The sequence below is a fragment of the Podarcis vaucheri genome (assembly GCF_965113315.1).
Source record: "Podarcis vaucheri genome assembly, chromosome: 5".
Taxonomy (NCBI): domain Eukaryota; kingdom Metazoa; phylum Chordata; class Lepidosauria; order Squamata; family Lacertidae; genus Podarcis; species Podarcis vaucheri.
In genome coordinates this window covers 59,470,575-59,491,662 of record NC_138763.1, presented here as the reverse complement: position 1 = coordinate 59,491,662, position 21,088 = coordinate 59,470,575, and the positions used below count along the sequence as shown (strand labels likewise).

The 21,088-nt window shown below is 40.9% G+C and overlaps 1 protein-coding gene across 2 annotated transcripts in view; it reads right to left on the bottom strand.

Moving 5' to 3' along the window:
* The window catches only part of DOCK1 (dedicator of cytokinesis 1), a 361,394-nt gene that overhangs the window by 306,005 nt on the left and 34,301 nt on the right, over positions 1-21,088 (bottom strand). For both annotated transcript variants that reach the window (XM_082222828.1, XM_082222829.1), the window contains exons 2-7: positions 16,176-16,259; positions 9,675-9,715; positions 7,509-7,564; positions 4,303-4,399; positions 2,836-2,984; positions 216-351 (exon numbers count right to left, since the gene is read on the bottom strand). In XM_082222828.1, the coding sequence (XP_082078954.1) occupies positions 216-351; positions 2,836-2,984; positions 4,303-4,399; positions 7,509-7,564; positions 9,675-9,715; positions 16,176-16,259 (563 nt within the window). The remainder of the gene's footprint in view (positions 1-215; positions 352-2,835; positions 2,985-4,302; positions 4,400-7,508; positions 7,565-9,674; positions 9,716-16,175; positions 16,260-21,088) is intronic.

The window sequence follows — 21,088 nt, the reverse complement described above, 5'->3', positions numbered from 1 at the left end:
GATCTACGAATTCAAATGCTAAAAGCTACTGTGCCAACTAAAAAACTGCTTATGTTCCTTCAGGACTGTAGCAAAGGCTATAGCCAGGAGAAATGTGCAATGTGTTTTTTGGAAACATAATCTTGAAAGCCATTCACAATCTAAATGTCATTGCTAGTCCTTAACACCATTTACACATTTCATAATATATACTAGTATGCATTATGTTTCATTACTTTTTCTTCCAGCAGTCTTTCCTCCACTTGCTTGGAAGCTATTTCATGAGCTCTGAAAAGGCTGATGGTGCTGGTTTGCTCAGGATCCAATATATTGCCATCTTCGTCCCTTACCACTAGGTCTAAGTCAAGGATTCTGTATGAAAAGGAATACAACAGCAAGTGAATCAACAGCATTTTCTTATTAATCTGAACTAGACACAATTAAGCAGTTTGGTGCTTTAAAATACTCTGGCTTTTTAGACAAAGCTACAGGAAGATTCATCAATTCCCTGGTTTAAACAAAGATCAGAACCCAACCATTTACAGAAGCAGAAGGTGAATTCAAGGACTTTTCCAGATCTATGACAATTACGTCTATGATAAAGCTTAAATGAAGTTAGCTACCTCTGGTGTACTAATAAATAATAATAATAATAAATTTATTTATACCCCGCCCTTCCCAGTTCAGAAAACCGGGCTCAGGGCAGCTAACAATAAATTTAAAACACTTAATTGATATTGACAACATGTGGTTACCGTATTTTTCGCCCTATAGGATGCACTTTCCCCATCCAAAAATGAAGGGGAAATCTGTGTGCGTCCTATGGGGCGAATACAGGCTTTCGCTGAAGCTTGGAGAGCGAGAGGGGTTGGTGCGCACCAACCCCTCTCACTCTCCAGGCTTCAGGAAGCTATCCGCAAGCCTGGGGAGCCCGCGGGAGTTCCCGCAGGGCTCCCCACGCTGCGGATAGCAGCCTGCCGCCCGGCGGGCAGGCGGGACGCCCTGAAGCAGAGCGCCCCTCGTGCCGGGCAGACATCTGCAGCATCGGGAGCCCTTCGGGAGTTCCCGCAGGGCTCCCCACGCTGCGGATAGCAGCCTGCCGCGCAGGGCAGACATCGCGCGTCGGGCAGACATCGGCCAGCCCCACAAGCTTGGGGGACAGCAGGGAAGTGCAGCGCCTCCATCCCGCTGTTCCCCGGCCTGGTTTTGTGGGGGAAATAAAGGGGGGAATTTCCTTTATTTCCCCCTCCAAAAAAAAACTAGGTGCGTCCTATGGGACGGAGCATCCTATGGGACGAAAAATACGGTAATTGATTACAAATCATATATTGGACTATAAATCTTGTATGATATAATAATGTTGGGAAGGTTGCAAATCATTTGTAGCCAGTCTTCAAATGTTTAAATAATCTATCCAGAGCCAACTTACCCAAATGTTTGTTACTGCAATTGGAATTTGAATCAATTAATTGGTGAAAAGTTAGTAAGCTTAAGCACAAAAGTTACAAAATCAGCAGTACATCTCCAGCTTCAAATACTGCAAACAGCCTTCACTTAACAATTTGAATGCAAAAAAGGTCTCAAGGTAATCTTCTTAGGTAATATTTTTTACAAACATTCGCTACAGAAAGCATATATTGAAAATGACATGGCTGTTTCTCTTAATTTGAGTTCGTAAGTCCCAATGAAGGAGCCCTCAAAAACAATATGTTTCACACAAAACCTGATGTAAAAATTCGCTCTCATAAAAAGTTTGACAAAATACTTACAATGTCTATAATTATTTAACAGATCCAATTTCTGGAAAAACCTTTTTGTCCCAATTCCTATTTGCTGCACTGGTGTGCTAGTTTTTGCTGTCTTGGAGCAAACTTGCTAGCCAAATCTCAGCCCTTTGGTAAACAGAGGTTAGATTGTATTCTAGCAATTTATTTGGACAGTAAGTAACATGAAACATACATCTCTAATACGGAAGACTGGAAGCTTTCTTCAAAAAAAGTAAGAGAACAGATATGAAATTTTCAATAGGTTGGAAGTGGTCTGAACACAGATTTGTTCCATTCCAAGACATTTCTTTTCAGAGCACCGAGTGTTCAAACCAATCCCATCATATCAAAAACATTACATCTGTCTTCACCTTAAAGTTCAAATTCTCTCAGTTCTAAGATTAAAAGAACTTCCAAGGGTGAAGACCAGCATAACATTTATACCTTAGTAGGGCTGAGCTGGAAATGAACTCATTGTGTTTAATCTCAGCACACATTTCCTCTCAAGTTCTGAAAATACCAACTTTTCACATTTGCAAGAGAAGCCAGTTATGGATAAGGGACTGCAAATCTTTTTATATCATGTCTGCCTTTACCTTCAACATCTTACATTCTTACAGCCAAGGAAGAATAAGTAATGGCTAATTAATAATACAGTGCTAATCATAGGATTGAAGAGTTGGAAAGGACTAATAAGGAATTCAGGTGCTGAGTTATGACCACTACATAGCCAAAATGGGGTTATGGAGAAATGAAAAGTCAGCTTGGGGAATCCCTAAGGTTTACAGAAGCTGAAAAAAATATAGGGGGGAAACTAAGAAGCCAAACCCCCCAAATTATCTAATGAAGACTGCACATGATCAGTGGTCACAGAATGCCATGTCTGTCTGTCAGGGGCAGAAAACCCAAGGCAAGGTAAAATGAAATGGATTATCCGGGGGGGGGAGCATAACTGGTAGACTAGAACATTGAACAGGAGTACCCCACAATGCAACGGTTTATTGCAGGTTTATACAAGTTCTATGCATATGACTTCTACGTACAAAAAGAAAAAAAGAAAAGGCTGTGCATTTCAAACAACATCACAAACCTGTTTCCGTAGTCAATTTTGGCAGTGACTTTCTTTTTAAGTTCCTTGAGCTCATCCTGGGGTAGGGTTCCAGAGAGTATTTGTGACCTCCATTCAATAAGATCATATATCATGTGCCTTACATTATGGAACATTTCTCTGTTATCTTGCTGTAAAAGAGGAAAACAGTATGCATTTAGTTCTGTTATTGGTCTTCTTCATAATGAAGTATAACAGCTAAAGTGGTACAGCAGGAAAAGTGCTGGGAGTTGGATTTAAAAAATAATAATAAACAAGTATCGATTCAGTATTCTGTTTTTATCCTCGGGGTGCAAATGCTATTGGACCTGCCTCTCAGCCTCCTACAGCCTTGCAATGTGGGTAAACTGTCCACCTTGCAAGGCATTTGGAGCTTTCTCTGCCTAGCCTCCAAGCCCAGAAAAGGTGCTGGGAATCCACAACTTAAGAGCTTACCAGACTGAGGAAAGACTATGAGGCTGAAGATGAGTATCTGCACCCGCACTCTGCCCCATAAGCCGCCAGGTTCTCATAGCAGCATGAAGGCAGCATGCAGGCATATTCCTCAGAAACAATTTGGGAAGGAGCTTGCCCACTCTGGGGAGGGGGTTTAAGTTTTATGCATTTCTGCTTACCACAGAGTTCCCCCCCCCCCAATACCCCTGGACCTCCCTTTCATTCGCGGGTGGCCCAGTTTAGAACACAAAGTTGTCAGCACTCAGCTCTTGAATTCAGCATTAGCAGGAGCAAGTGTAGACAGAGGTTGGAATTTATAACTACTGTAGGTCTGTTTGTTTCTTCAGAATAGTCAAAGCAGTTTTTAAAACACAACTCGGAGAAAGCAGACCAATGCAAAAGTGAATTTTCTCAGTTCCTTACATTTGGATTTACATTTGCAGTAACACAAGGAAATACTCAGGAACAATATTATATATACACACAAACATGTTAAATGCATGCAGGTGTGCACAGTCAAATGCATGTGTGAATCAATAACAGAATGAAAATTAATAAGCATTTTGGCAACCCAAATTTCTAGAAGGAATGGGAGAAGATAGAGAATGTCCTTTTTGTTCATGAGGTTGCCATATACCATATATCAAACCTACTGATCCATCTACCCTAGAACGGTTGACTCCAACTCACGATCGCTCTCCACTCCACTTGAGACAGCTGCTCAAGATTCTTTTAAACACAGTATGATGAGAATGGAACCTGGGAGCTTTGACAGGCAAAGTCTGCATATAAAAGAAGTGTCAATCTGGCCAGTGAGCCCAATTTGATCCATAGGACAGAGGTTCCCCACTGCTGGTATATACCCTTGAGCTACTGGCACCATGGCCCTTGGAATATTTTTTACTGGTGTATGTAGCTTGGCTGATTTTGTGAACTGAGCTACAGGCTTTTTCAAGGACCAACGGGTACAGGACCCTCAAAAATGAATTATCTTAGGAAACCTTCTATACTTACAATATAGAGCTGCCGCCATATTGTAGACCATTCCCGTAGCGTGGTGGTAACCTCCTGAATGAGTGGTAGTTCGCTGGGTATAACAGTTTCATGTTGTCTAAGAAGCAAGCCAACATAGAATGTCATTCATATGGAAGAAGAGGGAAAAAGGAGGGGAAATGTAATTGCATTCTAATTACATCAGCTGTTAGATACCAACGCTGAATTGTGCTGTTCTACACAACCTACCCAATTCTTTTTGGTTTAAAAACTCATAATCACAACTTTAAAAAAAAATCATTTCCAACATTATAAAATGGGTACACGCTTGAGAGAGTAAGTATTTGGTATTCATACCAAAAACCCGCCAACTGCACACCACCTGTCATTACAAGGGATTCTGTTCAAACCCAAACACTGCTAGTTTCAAGGACAAGAAAAGCTATTTTGCAAGTCCTCAGTGTTTGCGCCTCTAAATTACTACATTTAAATAACGCATCATCTGAGTACTATACAACTACCATACTACACAGTGTGTCTAAAGTATGGTGCTTACTGAAGGAGCTATGCAATCAGTCAGGAAGGTGTCATTATGCAGTAATCAAATGATTAGCGCTTTCATAATTTACATATTTAAAAAGGCATAAAAATAAACCAGGCACAGAAGAATGGTTATTTTACATAAAGGCTTATATCTGGCAAAGCCTTTGGAGGGGGTAGATCTTATACTTTTTTGCTTGGTGGATTCTTTTAACCCTTGCCAGCTAATGGGATTTCTGTGGACCCCGGTGGCTGTTTAAATCATCTGTAAACCTTATCTTAGGCAAACCTGAACCACCTCCTACTCCATACAGCCCTCAAGAATTATGGAGTGAGCTGTCCTGTAGTATTTTATCACAGCCCCTTTCCTTTTTATTTTAATTTATATTTAACTTACTTAGCCAGGAGTGACCAGATTCCCATCAGCCCCAGACAGCATGGTCAATGGTCAGGGATGACCAGAGGTGGGAATCCAGCCCAAGGGCAACACATTAGCCACCTCTGTACTAAAGTATTGGGATCTGGTGTATTCCTATTGAAATCATGGCACCAGAGCCAGAAGGGACCCCATGGAAACTACTAAACATCTAAACTAGCTGAGGTCCAGCAACATCTCAAAATCAGATGCATAAAGTAACTTTAAATTTATCAAACAGGCAAAATGCTACTTTTGTGCTTATACTACTGCAGAAGCACTGAATCATATTTGTGTGTGTGTGTTATTTTAATCTTGTACATTCCAGTGCAAATGCACACATATGCACACTACAGAGCAACTCAGGGGTCCACTGGACCCAAAGAGTAAATCTTACCTGAGCGGTTTAATTCCACTCCATGTTAAGACAGGTGTTCTCATAATGCAAACCTTCAACGCTGATTTCAGCCTTTATTAGGGTGCTGGGATAGACTGTACGACCTCAATTATCTACCATGTGCCCTATTTTTCACCTATATGATTTTATGCATCTGCTTTGTTGTTGTTTTTTCTCTTCTGTTACGAGCTCCCTAATTTACGTATAGAGTTTCCTGTTCTATAGTTCTGTGTTCCTTTCAGAACAACTGGATTGGAGTACAAAGTTTTAAATCAAAGACACAGTTTGTACCATACGCCATCTCATTCAGAAGTAGATGCCAGCTGCTTTGACAGACACATGTGTCCAGAATCTTGGGGTGGCAGCACAAGCAACAGCTTTTAGCCTCTCCTGCAGTCCCCAGGATTTATCTCCAATCTACGTTTTCCTGTCACAATCCCAAGTATTCTCTCTCTCTCTTAAGCTATCACGTCTCACCAACACTTCCTGTGACTATCAGGACAAGTTCCATGTGCTTGGCTGGTCTTTTCGGTCAGCCCCTTAAGAGGAAGGAAGTCCACTGTGTTACAGTCTACAAGCCCATGGAACCCTGCTATTTGACACAGAACTGGCAGAAAAAGTCACAAGCAAATAACAGCTGAAGCTAGAAAAATATTGCTTTGAAAACACTCTTCTCACATCAATGAGACTTTCCTTGCAAACATAAAAAAATGTCATAAATCCTTTCAAACACTGAAATGAACTCAAGATGGGTTTCAAGAGAGTTACTGGGTAAACTGGCCATTATCTTCTTTTTTAAATTTCATTTATTTATTTTCCAAATTTTTTTAGACAAACAAACAAACATATATCTTAACTGTACTTAATCCAATCTTAATAACATTGTTAAGTGACTTCCTCGAATCCCCCTGGCTGAGAATATCATTGTAACAGTTTTCCAAAACCAATTTTCTCATAAAATTAACTTAATCACTTAACATCTTTCTTTCTTTCTTTCTTTCCATTTTATCTTTAAACATATTATTCTCTAACATTACATATATAAATCCTAAGCCTATCTGGTATTTGCAAGTTTTTCCAGTTAAATTATCTTAACATATTTAACTAAATAGTCTTTGAATTTCATCCATTCCTCCTGGTACTCCTCCTCCTTCTGGTCGCGGACTCTTCCAGTCAGGTCGACTAGCTCCGAAAACTCCATCATCTTCATCTGCCATTCCTCCACTGTTGGGACTTCCTGTGTTTTCCAATTCTTAGCTAACAAAATTCTAGCTGCAGTTGTGGCAAACAAAAACAATCTAACATCTTTCTTGGGCAATTCCAAACCTGTTATTCCAAGAAGAAAGTCCTCTGGTTTCTTAATAAATGTATATTTCAACATTTTTTTCATTTCATTATAAATCTTCTCCCAGAAGTCTTTCACCTTGGGGCAGGTCCACTACATATGATAAAAGGTACCTTCTTTTTCTTTACATTTCCAGCATAAATTATCACTATTATGATATAACTTTGCCAATTTTACAGGGGTTAAGTACCATCTATACATCATTTTCATAATATTTTCCTTTAACACCGTACAAGCAGTGAACTTGACCCCTTTCCTCCACAATCTCTCCCAATCTTCGAACAACTGGCCGTTATCATTCATGCTTTCATTCAACTAGTTATCTCAAAACCACTGCTACCGTACTGATTCACATAAACCCTAGACCACAAAGAAGTGTGATTGTCCATTCTCTACTTGTTCCTTTGTCCCCACCCTAATCTTTGAAAGAATAAACCTTAGACTTAATTTCCTGTGCATCGTCATTTATTTATCTAATGTGCAAAGAAGCCATTATGAAAATATTTTCATCTGTTAATTTTGTAACTTACCCTTTTCCTTCAACTATTGCTTCCTTAAGCTGTATATAGGAGGAGGGAAATATGCCCTTAAACAAGAAAAATAAATGTATTATTGCTGTGGGAGGGGGTTCTGAATGACCAATAAAGTTAAGAATTACATTTCATTAGATATTACATAGTTATACATCCCTGAAAGATGATTTATAATTATAAGAACAAGCCTAGGCAAGCCAGGGGGAGGAGGAATTCAGAAGTATTTACTTTCACTTTATACTAACTAGACAAGGTTAGCATTGTACGTGAAGCCAACTAACTGGTTTAATCATAATCTTAGTTACTTGAAACAAGCTTGTTTTAAATCATGGGGCATTTCAATTAACAACAGCTTGAGGTTAGGACAGAATGCTGAACTGTCGTTAACTGAAATCTAAACCAAAAGCTTCTGATATTCTCATTGGAGGACCATTATTAGAAGAGCAGAGGGGAAGTAGGATGGTACATATATTGATCAGTGGTGGACCTTAGGGTCTCAGATTTCAGCAGAGGCCTGTGTGATGCCAAAATTCAATTCCTGCTACCCCACTGCTCATGCACCATTCTAAATACAGTGGTACCTCAGTTTACGAACTTACCATATTTTTCGCCCTATAGGACGCACTTTTCCCCCTACAAAAATGAAGGGGAAATGTGTGTGCGTCCTATGGGGCGAATGAAGGCTTTCGCTGAAGCCTGGAGAGCGAGAGGGGTCGGTGCGCACCTACCCCTCTCGCTCTCCAGGCTTCGCGGACCTCTCCTCAAGCAGCGGGAGCGCTCCCGCTGCTTGCAGAGAGTTGCCGGCATGCCGAAGCCTGCGCGCGCTGAGATCAGCGTTTCCCAGCTTCGCGGACCTCTCCGCAAGCAGCGGGAGCCAGTGCTGGGCTCCCACGGCTTGCAGACAGCTGCCTGTTTAGGGGCTGGGGTCGGGGGAAGCTCGGGCCTCCCCTGCCCCAGCCCCGCGCCTGGGGAAAAAAATAATTTCCCCACTTTATTTCCCCCAAAAAAACTAGGTGCGCCTTATAGGACGGTGCGTCCCATAGGGCGAAAAATACAGTAATCCATTCCGGAAGTCCATGTTTAAACCAAAACCGTTCTTAAACTGAGGTGCGCTTTCCCTAATGAGGCCTCCCGCCGCCGGTGCCTTCCACTGTTCGGATTCCATTCTTAGACCAAGGTAAAGTTCTCAAACCAAGACACTATTTCCAGTTTTGCAGAGTTTGTGAACCAAATCGTTCTTAAACCAGACTGTTCTTAAACTGAGGTACCACTGTAATAGAAGTAAAATGAAATACAGTGGAACCTCGGGTTGCGGAGGTAATCTGTGACGGAGGCACGTCTGCAACCTGCAGCATTTGCATCCTGAAGCGCCGCATCTGCGCAGGTGCCGGTGCGATTTGGCACTTCTACGCATGCGCAAAGCATAAAGAACAGATCTCCAGAACAAATTAAGTTCTTAACCCGAGGTACCACTGTACTGCCTAGGTCAGCCAACAAGGTGAGTTCAGCTGACAGGATTCATATAAACTGCCCACTTACATTTTAATACCTATGGAGTTTCTTGAAAGAGAAGCTACTGAAACTCAATTTTAGTTAAAATTAAAATTCACAGCCAGCAAGTTATAAACTATTCCTCTTACCAACCTACAGTGGTACCTTGGGTTAAAAACTTAATTCATTCTGGAGGTCCGTTCTTAACCTGAAGCACCACTTTAGCTAATGGGGCCTCCCACTGCTGCTGCTGCCGTGCCGCCGCCACGCGATTTTCTGTTCTCATCCTGAAGCAAAGTTCTTAACCCAAGGTACTATTTCTGGGTTTGCGGAGTCTGTAACCTGAAGCATCTGTAACCTGAAGCGTCTGTAACCCAGGGTACCACTGTATTTCTATAAACAAAATATGTAAGTATGTGTGAAGGCTAACCACCACCCATTTTTGTAGTGAAAGACAGAAAATATCACAAAGCTACTTATTGTTTTTCAAAAAGCAAATTCTATTTCGGAGCAACCCATTATTTTAACAGCATTATCCACAAACTTTTTTCTAATTTGCCTTTCAGTAAAAAGTTTCGAAAGGAAATAGAATATCTTAAGTAGTTACTATGAAAAACCTAAACCATCAGACACAAAAAAAGGAATTTGCTACTATGGAAACGAAATACTTACTTTTTTGGATTTTTTCCTTAAAGTATAACCTCTGTACCAACCTAGAAGAAAAGATTTCTTAATAAACTTTTATAAACTAATTGGTAGAGAACATACACCCACAATCCACACACATCTTCATGTAAAGTACAGATATATTACAATTCGTTGTAATACATTGTATACAATTTGTATACAATTCATTGTATATATTACAATTCATAAATGGCATCAATCCCACATAACCAGTCCTTCAAAAGTGGTATACAACCGTAATAGCCACCCATGGTGCAATTAGCATGTCAGTTTTTCAATCCACAAATGGCGTCTTCCTCTTTTATAACAGTGAATTTGAATGCTTGGTCCCAAGTAGTTTAGTGGCTCAAATACCAGTACCAGCACTCTGAACTTGACTCAGAAGTGAATAAACAGCCAGTGCAGCTGGTGCAGAACTGGAGTAAAATGGTACAAAGGCTTTGACCCAACAAACATCCAGGCTGCTGCATTCTGCACTAGCTGACACATCCAAAACAGACTTCAAAGGAAGCCACACAAAAGTACATTACTATTATAATATAATTTGTTATTTATACCCCACCCACCTGGCTGGGTTTCCCTAGGCACTCTGGGCAGCTCCCATTAGAATATTAAAAACACGAGAAAACCTCAAACATTAAAAACTTTCCTAAACAGGTCTGCCTTTCTAAAAGTCAGGTAGTTTAACCTGGTATATCCACAGGATAACCAGAATACTGTATACAGTCCTACATATGGCCGCATCATATATTTATATAAGTGGCATTGCAATACCCACCATCTACCAGAAGTGTAAAAGAATGCTTTTCACCTGACCATATTTGGATTCTGCATGTATGGTCAGACCAGTGGTCTGATTAATAGCACTAAAAGCCGCTTGAAACATCTAGTCATTAGTGTTTATGCATTTAAAAATGTATTTTATCTGCCTTGATCCTTCTGATGGTGATTGGTGGCCAATCCCAGTGAACAGAGCATGGATTTGCCATGTAGCTGCATGCAAGACTCTACCATGCACCTGGTGTAGACATTTCTGAAGGCAGCTTAAATATTTGCTGCTTATGGAAGTGGTCTGTTTGTGTGAGTAGTGCAATGTGTGTGGCAGATATGCACAGATGTTCATGTTTCCAGTCCTGTGATTTAGAAAAACCAATAAACCACCACCACTAGCCATTTTGTGTGCTTAATCTAGCTGCTGCTACTGCTACTACTACTACCACTACTATTACTATTACTATTTCTGCATAAATCTGTATGCCGCCCTAGACCTACTACTACTACTATTTCTACATAAATCTGTATGCTGCCCTAGACCTGTAGATGTCAGGGTAGTTCACAACATAAAATTACAATTACAGATAGGTAGCCGTGTTGGTCTGCCATAGTCAAAATAAAAAAATTCCTTCCAGTAGCACCTTAAAGACCAACTAAGTTAGTTCTTGGTATGAGCTTTCGTGTGCATGCACACGAAAGCTCATACCAAGAACTAACTTAGTTGGTCTTTAAGGTGCTACTGGAAGGAATTTTTTTATTATAAAATTACAATGTTTTTTTAAAAAAACACAAAAGTACACAATAAAAGGACAAATAAACCAATAATCCTCCCTTCCACAACACGTGTAAAAGGGCATCGGATGTCCATCAGCCCAAGGCCTGTTTAAAGAGGAATGCTTTCGCCTGGCGCCTAAAAGTGTATAATGAAGGTGCCAACTGAACCTCCCTGGGGAGAGCATTCCACAAATGGGAAACCACCGCAGAGAAGGCCCATTCTCATGTTGCCACTCTGGACCTCTCGTGGGCCTCAGAGAATCATCACAGGATCCGGGTCAGTTCATATGGAAAAAGGTGGTCCTTGAGGTATTGCGGTCCTGCACCGTTTAAGGCTTTATATACAATCATGTATATATTGGCTTGTCTGTGAGTGGGTGCGATAAAAATTTCTTTCAACCCTACAGGGCAGCCTTTCCCACGCCTGTGTCTTCAGATCTTTGTTGGACTACAACTTCCATCATCCACGACCAGTGATGCTGCCATCAGGATGATGGGAGTTGTCTCTGCCTCCCCCCCCCTTTTTTTTTTTTTAATCCTGCAGTCCTTTTGACTGTGAGACAGCCTGGTGGGCAGGAAAGAAGAGATCCTATATCCTTTCTCAAGTATATGTGGGTAATTAGCTGAGGCAGACAGTCCCTCTACATAGCCTGCACAAAAGCATGGTTTTAATGGGAAGAAATTAGCGGTGTAGATACATAATGAAACAGAGTGGTCGTTTTTTATGATCTTTGTTGTAAAATTTGTCTGTGGCCTCTCCAGAGGATCAGTGGGTGGGGGAAAGGGCCCATATTTACTGAGAATGACAGGCAGAGCAGTTTACAATGCAGGTTTGCTTGCCAGTTTTGTGCTGAATTGGTTAGCGTTTGTATGGAAGATTCTTCCCAATTTGGCGCAGCACTATCACTCTTTGTGAATGACTGTTATGTGTGATGGGTGTTTTTTTGTTTTTGTTTTTTTGATTAAACAGTCACACTAAAGCAGAACGGGCTTGGTAGCAATAAAAGCACATAATGCTGATCGCTTGCAGATGTGTTGTGGATCGGGGTGGGGTGGGGGTGGGCAGAGTGAATGAGAAATTACCTCTTTGTTTCCCTGCAATGACATCCTGCCTCCACAAATGTGAGAGATGTTTTGATGGGCTGAAATAATTATACTACAATGGGGTTGTCAGTGAGGAAGATTTGTAAAGCTAGATGAAGACAGGGGAGAGGTGCTTATGGGATCTTTACTCCCAAGTGCTTTGGAGAAGGGACTTTTGCACTGCTGTAGGCAATAAAAAAACAAAACACCAACAAAAACCAACTTGATAAAATCTACTAACTTAAGTACCCATCCAGTCATCAGCAAATATATTTGTTTCAGTTGCTATCTGTGACGCTAATCAGACAAACAGGTTTATCTGCTCTATCTGTGTTAAAAGGCACATAAAGGTGTAGAAAGTGCTTCAAAAGTAGAAGAGGAGGAGTTTGGATTTGATATCCCACTTTATCACTACCCTAAGGAGTCTCAAAGCGGCTAACAATCTCCTTTCCCTTCCTCCCCCACAACAAACACTTCGTGAGGTGAGTGAGGCTGAGAGACTTCAAAGAAGTGTGACTAGCCCAAGGTCACCCAGCAGCTGCATGTGGAGAAGTGGGGAAACAAACCCGGTTCACCAGATTATGAGTCTACCACTCTTAACCACTACACCACACTGGCTCTATAAAGTACGTTCATAAGAATCTGTCTAGCTGTTGGAACCGAGAGCTGCTCTGAACTGAGGGTAACTAAGAAGAAAAGGGAGAGATATTGAGCTGCAAAAGAGTTTTTGTTTAGTGAAGGAGGTCTTGTTGCCTTTCTTCTAGGAATACTTGGCCCACCAAGGATACCTTTCCCAGACAAACAAACACAGGGTTACTCACTACATAGGTTCCCTGTGTCTTCATTTAAACATCATATCATAGTTTGAAGTTCTGGTATATAAGAGCAATCTATGTTTTAAGCAAGCCAGTGTTTGCTGCCTTCAGGTGCAACAGCCAACTGTGGTCAGTTTAGAAAATCTCTGGCGCGGCTCTTCTCAGGTCCACTTTCACAGTTAATGAAAAGCCAGAGACTGACATTAAGTCTGAACAAAGACTATACATCAATAGCTGAATTTATGCTGCTTCTCTATTTGCATATTTCATTGTTGTGAGGCAACAGCTAAGCCTGACTTTTGAAAATCGCATAAAACAAATTAGGTAGAGAGAGCATGCCTTTCACTATCAAGTGTGGTAGAGACCCCTTACTGTGCATTTTATGCAAGTAGTCTTTCTAGGGTTGTAAAGTGTCACTTGGAACAGCGCAACTGCATCCTTCATTTGTATCTGAAAAGGTCAGAGGAAAAAAGCTAGAGGAAGAGGAAGCAAACATACATATTGATGAGAAAGAAAATAAGGTCTCAGTCCTGAAAGGAGCAGGCAGGGAGCGGGGGAAGGGAGTGAATCAATAAAACTTATGCACCTGCAACGGTTAAGCAGCTGTGGTGTTTACTATTTACATCCAGGGGATTGAAAGCAGATCAAATATAAAGTCAGACAAGGAATGCTGAACGGTAGATAGAAATAAACACAGTAAATTCTTACTTTAGTTGTTCAAATGTCAGACAAGGACTGTGGAGACTTGGTTCAAAACTGAGCTCTGCTATGAAGCTTACTGGGTTGCCTTGGGCCAATCACTCTCAGCCTAACTTACCTCACAGACTTCTGTGGGGATAAAACGGCAAGAATCCTGCCTTAAGCATCTTGGGGGAAAGGTGTGATATAAATACAAAATAAATATTAATAAAGGATTATATAGGTCAAAGACAACCTTCAAATATTTGGGGGGAAGAGGAGATTATACACATATCGCTGTATATAAAAACTAATACTGCTTTAAATCCACTTCTTAAGAAACGTTCCCTGAATTCGGAAAACCTAATTAACTACGGGCCAGGTGCTAATTTCCCTTCCCTGAGCAAGTTTCTAGAGCAAATGGTTGCAGACCAAATCCAGGCACTTTTGGAAGTAACTGATTTTCTGGATCCATTTCAATCAGGGTTTAGGCCCAGTTTTGGCACAGAAACTGCTTTGGTAGCACTGTATGATCTCAGTTGAGAGAGAGACACAAGGGAAACATGTCCCTGTTAATTCTCCTCCACCTCTCAATGGCTTTCCATACCATCAACCATAGTATCCTTCTCAAGACTGTCCAAACTAGGGGTGTGTGGCACCGCTTTGCGGTGGTTCCAGTCCTACTTGGATGGTCGTTCCCAGAGGGTGTTGCTTGGGGAATGCTTTTCAACCCCATGGAGCCTTCAATGTGGGGTTCCACAGGGCTCAATCCTATCCCCTATGTTGTTTAACATCTACATGAAACCACTGGGTCTGGTTATCTGAAGGTTTGGAGTACACTGTCAGCAGTATGCTGACATCACTCAGCTCTATTTCTCCTTTACATCTGCAGATGAGGCAGTGGAAGTGCTGGACCAATGTCTTGCCTCGGTAATGGACTGGATGAGAGCCAACAAACTGAAGCTCAATCCAGATAAGACAGAGGTACTGTTAGTGGGTGGTTCCCTAGACTGGATGCGTGGGAGATCACCTGCTCTTGCTGAGGTTACACTTCCTCTGAAGGAGCAGGTTTGTAGCTTGGGGGGTACTCCTGGATCCTTTGCTGTCACTCGAAGCTCAGGTGGCCTCAATGGCCCAGAGTGCCTTCCATCAGCTTTGGCTGGTTGCCCAGCTATGCCCCTATCTGGACAGGGATAGCCTAACTACTGTTGTCTATGCTCTGGTAACATCAAAGTTAGATGGCAATGCATTATATGTAGGGCTGCCTCTGAAGACAGTTCAGAAACTGCAGCTAGTGCAGAATTTAGTGGCCAGGTTGCTCACCAGAGCAAGATGGCTTGAGCATATTACAGTGAACTTGGTCAGACTGCACTAGCTACCAATTAGTTTCCGGGCCCAATTCAAAGTGCAGGTTTTGACCTATAAAGCCTTGAACAGCTCAGGACCGCAATACCTCAAGGTATACCTCTTTCCATATGAACCTACCCAGATCCTGAGATCGTCTTCTGAGGCCCTTCTTCTTGTGCCTCCTCCTCGAGAGGGATGACAACACGAGAACGGGCCTTCTCTGCAGTGGCTCCCTGTCTGTGGAATTCTCTCTCCAGGGAAGTTTGCCTGGCATCTTCCTTATGCACCTTTAGGCACCAGGCAAAAACGTTCTGTTTTAACCATGCCTTTGGTTGATTTGATTGACATCCTATGCCCTTTTTAAAATGGGGGGTGTTGGAGGAGGGGTTATTGGGTTGTTGTTGTTGTTTTGATTATGGATTTTGTGGTTTTATGTTTTGATTTTATTCTGTACACCGCCCTGAGACCAGGGGGTATAGTACAGTGTATAAATTCAATACATAATACATAATAATAATTAACTTCATTTTGAAAGGGGTGCAAATAAAATATTGGGTTTTTTTAGGACAGACCACACAGCAGAGACTTACAGTTTAGAAGATAAGTATCTTTTATATTTCAGCATTCAAAATTAACTCCCTTTAAAAGGACCTTGTATATTATCTGAAGTCTGAGGGTTTCTTAGGGATATCTTGCCATTCTAACCACTCAACAGATGCTACTAGAGATCCATACAAATTAAGCTGCACAAATATCAATCTTTGGGGGGGGGGGTTGAGGGGGAGGGAGGGAAAAAGAAAAATTTGCATCTTAGAAAGGTTATTCTTCAGCTATCACAAGCCTGCTCGTTTAATGTGCAGTAACTGTTAATTCTTTGCCCATTTAAATACTTCAATATTTCATTAGGTTTCAAAATAGAACTCATCTGCTAAAACAGGCAGGCACATAAAACCCAAACGCTGGCAGTCATGACGGGAAGAAGAATGGTTTCAGAAGAAACATTTGTTCCACTTGCCTTCATGTGTCTCCAATATGTGGACGGTGTCTCCTATTTGTAAAGACAGCTCATCTGGGCCCCTGGCATCATAGTTGTAGAATGCTAGAGGGAGGGAAAAGTCAAGTTTTTAGCATCAAAAATACTGCCAAAAGAAACCCACCAGCTAATTAGAAAAATTTTAAAAAAGTAACATTTCAGTTTTGTTTTGTTGGCACAGCTGAAACCACTATCTGCGTATAAGAAGCCCCTCTGGAATTTAACCAGTGTAACTGCATGTATCACCACTTTTCATTAAAAAAAAATGATCACAAAGCAATTATGGATTGAATAAGCAGCATCTTCTCCCACATGTTCCTCCAAGAGAGGCTCATTCTATGGATTTGTCCTACCCTCTGAAACTTTGCGATGGAACACAGGATCATACAGAAAGAAGGAGTGCTAAATGTATAAACTGGTCCTATGTTATTTATTTATTCATTATTTACATTTAAAAAAAAATGTATTTTACTTCTTTTACTTGCTCAAGGTGATAAAGACCAACAAAAATTAAAACCACCATACAAAATGGTATTACCGTATTTTTTGCTCTATAAGACTCACTTTACCGTATTTTTTGCTCTATAAGACTCACTTTTTCCCTCCTAAAAAGTAAGGGGAAATATGTGTGCGTCTTATGGAGCAAATGCAGGCTGCGCAGCTTTCCCAGAAGCCAGAACAGCAAGAGGGATTGCTGCTTTCACTGTGCAGTGATCCCTCTTGCTGTTCTGGCTTCTGAGATTCAGAATATTTTTTTTCTTGTTTTCCTCCTCCAAAAACTAGGTGCGTCTTGTGGTCTGGTGCGTCTTATAGAGCGAAAAATATGGTACATAGCATCGTAAGTTTCAATTGTCAACAAGCATTGAGCAAGGAGAAGAATGGAAGTATTTAAGAGCTGGTCGTCACAAGTACTCCAAAACAAGAACATCTGTCCTGTGCCTAATGTCTTTAATTAAATGACCGATCTGAAAGGAAGTTCCAGAAGCTCAACACCATAGATGAGAAGGTTCTCTTCCACTAACCACAGCACTGATGGCAATGAGATGCAGGCCAGGGCTTCTGACAAACGTGAGTGGGTATGCAGGACCATTTATGAGCTGCTGCTTTGAATATTATAATTACTTATAGTTGTTTTATTGTGTATTTATCAATATTATACAACTCTTAAAGGCCAAGGCATTATAATTGTGATATTCTTATCTGCAAGTGTGATGTTCTATTGTCACATTTATTACTGTTATTTATTGCTTTGTAAACCACTTTGGGATACACTTCAATGGAAAGCAGCACAGAAACTCAATCAGTCAAAATGGTTGTAAGATTTGATACGTGCCCTAACAGGGGCGTGAATGGAGCAGACAGGGTTCAAAGAGAAGAAAATGGGAGTTTTTAAAAACCTAAAACAGTGTTTTTTTTTGTCCACACACACTTCCTCGGGAACAGGTGCAGTTGGGGTGTCAACCTAAGCTGTGCAAGACCATTTCTCTATTGCTCATTTTATTGAAGAGATCTTACTAGGCAAGTTACAAGATTTCTAAATGTTGCCATTTTCCTTAAATAATCAATGATTGTTTTGCCATTTCTCTTTCCACCTTGTTATGCATTCTATAATCTGCTACTTTTTATTTGTACTCAATGGGCCATAAGTAAAATAATATTGGAGCATGCCTAGCCACAGCTATCACATCCTGACTGCTTAAGAGTAGAGCAGAATCCAGGAGCACTCTAAAGCTATGAATCTAATTAATTCAGAAGGAATGTAAGTCCATCCAAAAGAGGGTGCCACTTAATCTAAGGATCAGCAGCCCTGTTGACCAGAAACATTTCTGTCTTCTTCTATTAAGTCTCAACCTGGTAGTTTACATTGAGATGTAAAATACTGACACATCAAGCATCAGTTCATACTGGCTTGCTACGCGAGACAGAACCAATAATAAACAGTTGTTCCACCCAATTAAACAGATTCAACTTTATTTATTAAACAGAATATCCAAAGAGAAATTAAAGAACAAACAAGATGCATGAGTCTGCTCTTCGAAAAGGAAATACCCAGTAGATTTAAAACCATATAATGGACAGCTTTTGACAGCATTCATCTTCATATCTTTAACAGTGTTTTGGGTGTGTGTATATATATATATATATATAGCTACATCATATATATAAAGCATATATATATATATATATATATATATAGCTACATCAGCATTTTCTTCTAGTCATTCTCTTTCGTTCTCTTATATTCTCACAGAATTTCATGAGAAGTGTGGCCTTGCCAACACAGCTCTAAATTAACATTTGAAATGGCACTATCTTTCTTTAAGAAAAAAGAAAATAACACCCACTCTTCTTGGGACATGTATAGGAGACACACAAATTGCTACAGATGCATTTTTCAACTGACTCACTTCCTTGTTTACACACACTTTACTGCAAATTTCAGAACACAGATATTTGCAAGAAACAGCCTAAAAGTTTGTGTGCTGGAGAAGAGAAGGGGGAAATAGGAGACATCAGCACTATATTAGAGGAGCTGGGAAACTGTGGGGTGGGAGATTTAAATGCTGCAATAGATCCATCATAAAAATAAAACTGCTAACTGATCTACCATGCAATTCTATACAAAAGTAGTAAGCCCCACTGGGACTTATTTCTATACTGTGTATAAAAGAGTTGCAGCCCCAATTTCCCATATACTTCAGAAATTCCTATTGTAAACCAAGAATCTTTAACCTATGACCCTCCAGATGTCGTTCAACTCCCATCAGCCTCAGCTAGAATGGCCAGTGCTACAGGCTGATGGGAGCTGTAGTCCCGCATCATCAGGGGGACGGGGGACGGGTCACAGGTTAGCCACCACTGATACAAACCATGTAAACTTTGCACATAGTTTACATGTGCACATTGTACTTCCACTGCAATTAAAATCATTAGAAGTAATTATTTTTAGTATTAAAGACAATATCTTTTTCTCCCATTGGAAATAAAGAAACCTAATATTAAAATACAGCATTCAAAGAAAAAAAAACATACTGTAATGGCTCTTCAGCAGTTATTCTAAAACACAAAAAATAAAAGTAAGTGTTCTGTCACTTCTGGAAGAAGAGAACAAGAGCACTAGATATAACCTAACCCAAGGTTTCCCATGGGACGCGGGTGGCGCTGTGGGTTAAACCACAGAGCCTAGGACTTGCCGATCAGAAGGTCAGCGGTTCGAATCCCCGCAACGGGGTGACCTCCCATTGCTTGGTCCCTGCTCCTGCCAACCTAGCAATTCGAAAGCACGTCAAAGTGCAAGTAGATAAGGTAAGGTAAATGGCGTTTCCGTGTGCTGCTCTGGTTCGCTAGAAGCGGCTTAGTCATGCTGGCCACATGACCCGGAAGCTGTACACCGGCTCCCTTGGCCAATAAAGCGAGATGAGCACCGCAGCCCCAGAGTCGACCACGACTGGACCTAATGGTCAGGGGTCCCTTTACCTTTAAGGTTTCCCATACTTGGGTCTCCAGCAGTTTTTGGACTACAGCTTCTATCATCCCTAGATAGCTGGACCAGTGGTCAAGGATGATGGGAACTGTAGTCCAAAAGCTGCTGGAGATCCAAGTTTGGGAAACCCTGATCTAACAGTTAATAAATTATGTGCTTGGAGGCACAATACAGACCACCCTATGTCAAATTTATTTGACAAAGCACTTGAAAGGGGAGATTAATACAGCCTCTCTCTGCTGACTGCTTATTTTATTTATGTTTAAAAATTATAGACTGTTTTTCACTAGGTTTTTTTTAATGAAATGACAAGCCATCTGTGTTTAAAAAATAAATAAATTACCATACTTAAGAGTACTGTATAAAAGTGACTTACAGGGCAATCCTAAACATGTCTACTCATCAGAAGCAAGTCTCACTTTCAGTGGGTCTTTCTCCCAACAAAGCATGCCCAGGAATGTAGCTTTGGTTCTCTCTACTCTTAGCCATAGATACAACAACGAAGGACCAATGGAAGAGGGAATTCAGATGTATTTATAGTCCATACATAAATCTTGCTTCTGAGTCCACAGGTTTGGTACCACCAATTTATCCAAAAATAAACTCATGTGATATAAATATATGGAGTTGCCCACAAGCCTTTCATTTCCACAGCCCACTACTAAGCAACATATAATAAAGGCAGCAGAGCAGAAGCAAATTGCACTGGCCTGCAGAACAGCGCTACTCAAAGTGTTGGCCCGCAAACCAGCGCTAGCCAATGAGCTGCCAGTTCACAGCAACTCCACCACAACCCAGATTGGGTGGGATACTTGAGGGACCAAACACGGTACCAGTCCCTGGCACATGGGGCAGGGGGAGGAATTGCCAGCCCACAACCTCAGATAACTTGAGAAGCACTGCTGCAGAGCGCAATACTAGCACTCCCAAGCCCACATATAACTGTCCCCGATTCTGATTCAACACTCAATCTACAAGACCATGAGAAAGAATGCTAGTAAGTTCATGGCAGTTTGATGCAGACACTCATTACAGCACTTTGCTCTTCTGACAGACAACTCCTTAAATACAATAAACCAAACAGCAATCAGATCGGAGCTGTCAGTCACTTTCCGTGCTGAACTCTTGATAAATTAGGAACATTGATCTAAGGAACTCTGCAATGGGATTTTAATTAAAAGTCTTTTTTAAAGCCAACTTGTGAGAGATATGACTGGGAACATACAAAGCTCAGCAAAGTTATTTTTCTTTTTCTTTTTTTGTTTTTTACTTGAAGCAGTCCCAAAAGAGAGAATAAAGCAGAAAATCTAATTCTCTTTGGGAAGGGAAATTGCAACTGCAACTGCAACCATTTATAAGAGAAGTGCTGATTTACAATAAAGGTACAAACCCCATGTAATCTAAAGTACAC